Below are 2,139 nucleotides of genomic sequence, written 5' to 3' on the forward strand. Positions count from 1 at the left end.
CTTGGTGAAGTAATCTATCCCTACTAGGATAAACTTCTGCTGCTTCGACGAGGTTGGTCAAATTTCTCCAATGACGTCTAATGCCCACCCCCTAAAGGGCCATGGTTTGATGATCGCATGCAACTCACTTGTCGGCATATGTTGAATACCTGCGTCTCTTTCGCATTCTTGGCATCCTTTGGCGAACTCGATGCAATCTTTCAACATACTAGGCCAATAAATCCCTTGTCGAAACATCAACCACACTTCATCTTATGGCCTTCCTGGTGGGCGCCATAGGCTCCATTGTGCACCTCATATATGGCTAGATACGCTTCGGTATCTCCCAGGAATTTAAGTAGTACCCCTTCTGGTGTCTTCTTTAGCAACTCGTTTCCTGACCACACATAGCTCAAAGCCCTGTATTTGGTTTTCCTGTCAATACTTTTGACTGGATTCTCCAAGTATTCAATAATTAGCTTCCTCTAGTCTGTTGGAGATGAACTGTTGACAACGAAAATTCTAAGTTCCCAGGCCTCCTCAACTCCACAGGTTTCCTTCCATTCTCCGTCGGGCTCTCTATTACGACTGTCATTCTTGTCGAGGATATCTTCGGTTGGTGGTGTACTCGACACCATTTTCTCTCGAACCTCGATCATATCTTGTAATTTTGACTTATACATCTTATACCCTGAAGCAATTTGAGCCAACTCGTTGGCTTCTTGGTTTTCATTTCTAGGTATATGTATTATGTCTGTAACTTCAAAATGCTCTAGTAGTTGCGTTGCAATCACATACTACATCAACAAACTTCCCTTGATGCACTTATATTCACGTGTAACTTGCTTGACTATCAACTCTGAGTCTCCCTTTACTTCAATTCTACTGGCTCCCATCAATTTCAAAAGTCGAAGACCAACTATTAAAGCTTCGTATTCAGATTCATTATCGGAACACTTTTCACTAATCTTGTACTTAAACTTCGTCAGACCATCTTGAGGGGATAATCTCAATACCCCGACTCCTGTTTCGTCTTTGTGACTCGACCCATCGAAATACAGACACCATGGTTTGGCATTGACCACGTTCATAGATGATTCGATCATGACATGATCCATTATAAAATCCGCCATAATCTGGCCTTTCATGGCCTTTAAAGGTTTGAATATTAGAGACAACTCTGTTAACGCCTGTGCCCATTTTCTAATTCTACTATGCAGAATAGGTTTAGACAACATATGTTTAATAATATCGTAATGAGACGAAATATAAACATCAATTGGTTTTATATATTGCTTTAATTTCATATAGGCAAAGTACAAACATATACATAGTTTTTCTATGAGACTGTACTTAGTTTCAACATCTACCAACACTCTACTGAGGTAATATATGGGTCTTTCGACACCATTACTATCCTCTTGGGCCGACATGCTCCTTATAGTCGTATCTGACGCAGATATATATAAACTCATATTTTTCTTCCTACTGGGAGGTAAGAGAATAAGAGGCTTGGTAACATACCCCTTGATTGCGTCGAAAGCCTCTTGTTATTTGGGGCCCTAGTAAAAATCACTTTCCTTCTTAATTTTAAGTAGTGGCAAAAATACCTTCATTTTACCACTTAAATTCGATATGAATCTTCTTAAGAAGTTTATTTTACCCAACAAAGACTGGAGTTGCTTCTTTGTCGGTGGGATTTTATGGTCTAAGATCTCTTTTGTCTTATTCTAATTGATCTCGATACCTTGTTTGTGTACCACAAATCCTAAGAAGTCGCCTGTGTGCACACCGAAAGCACACTTCAATGGATTCATTTTCAATCCATATTTCCTCATTATATCAAATGAGTGTCGAAGGTGATCCAAGTGCCCCTCTTGAGATGACGATTTTATCACGATGTCGTAAATATACACCTGCATGAACTTCTCAATGAAGTCATGAAATATGCCATTCATGGCCCTTTGGTAGGTTGCTCCTGTGTTTTTCAAACCAAACGGCATGACGACCCACTCGTACGTCCCCAAATCACCAGGGCATCGAAACACTTTCTCGGGGACACCTTCTTCGGCAATAAGAATTTGATTGTAGCAAGACTATCCATCAAGTAAGTTCAGGTAGTCAAACCCTGCGGCCGAATCGACGAGCATTTCTGCCACG

The 2,139-nt window shown here is 40.5% G+C and overlaps 1 protein-coding gene across 1 annotated transcript; it reads right to left on the reverse strand.

Moving 5' to 3' along the window:
• Window positions 1-464: 464 nt before the first annotated feature.
• LOC127122818 (uncharacterized) lies at window positions 465-1,412 on the reverse strand. Its single transcript, XM_051053100.1, has 2 exons — window positions 866-1,412; window positions 465-751 (listed from the first exon to the last, which is right to left on the reverse strand). The coding sequence occupies exons 1-2, from the start codon at window positions 1,410-1,412 to the stop codon at window positions 465-467; spliced, it is 834 nt and encodes a 277-aa protein (XP_050909057.1).
• Window positions 1,413-2,139: the final 727 nt, after the last annotated feature.

Source organism: Lathyrus oleraceus, chromosome 2, assembly GCF_024323335.1.
Source record: "Lathyrus oleraceus cultivar Zhongwan6 chromosome 2, CAAS_Psat_ZW6_1.0, whole genome shotgun sequence".
Lineage (NCBI taxonomy): Eukaryota > Viridiplantae > Streptophyta > Magnoliopsida > Fabales > Fabaceae > Lathyrus > Lathyrus oleraceus.

What these genes read in the sequence shown, in the direction of transcription:
- LOC127122818 (XM_051053100.1), bottom strand. Translation starts at nt 1,412, where the DNA reads ATGTCGGCCCAAGAGGATAGTAATGGTGTCGAAAGACCCATATATTAC. An exon ending in TTTGAAATTGATGGGAGCCA is followed by an intron (nt 752 to 865) that starts GTAGAATTGAAG and finishes CGCAACTACTAG; the next exon opens with AGCATTTTGAAGTTACAGAC.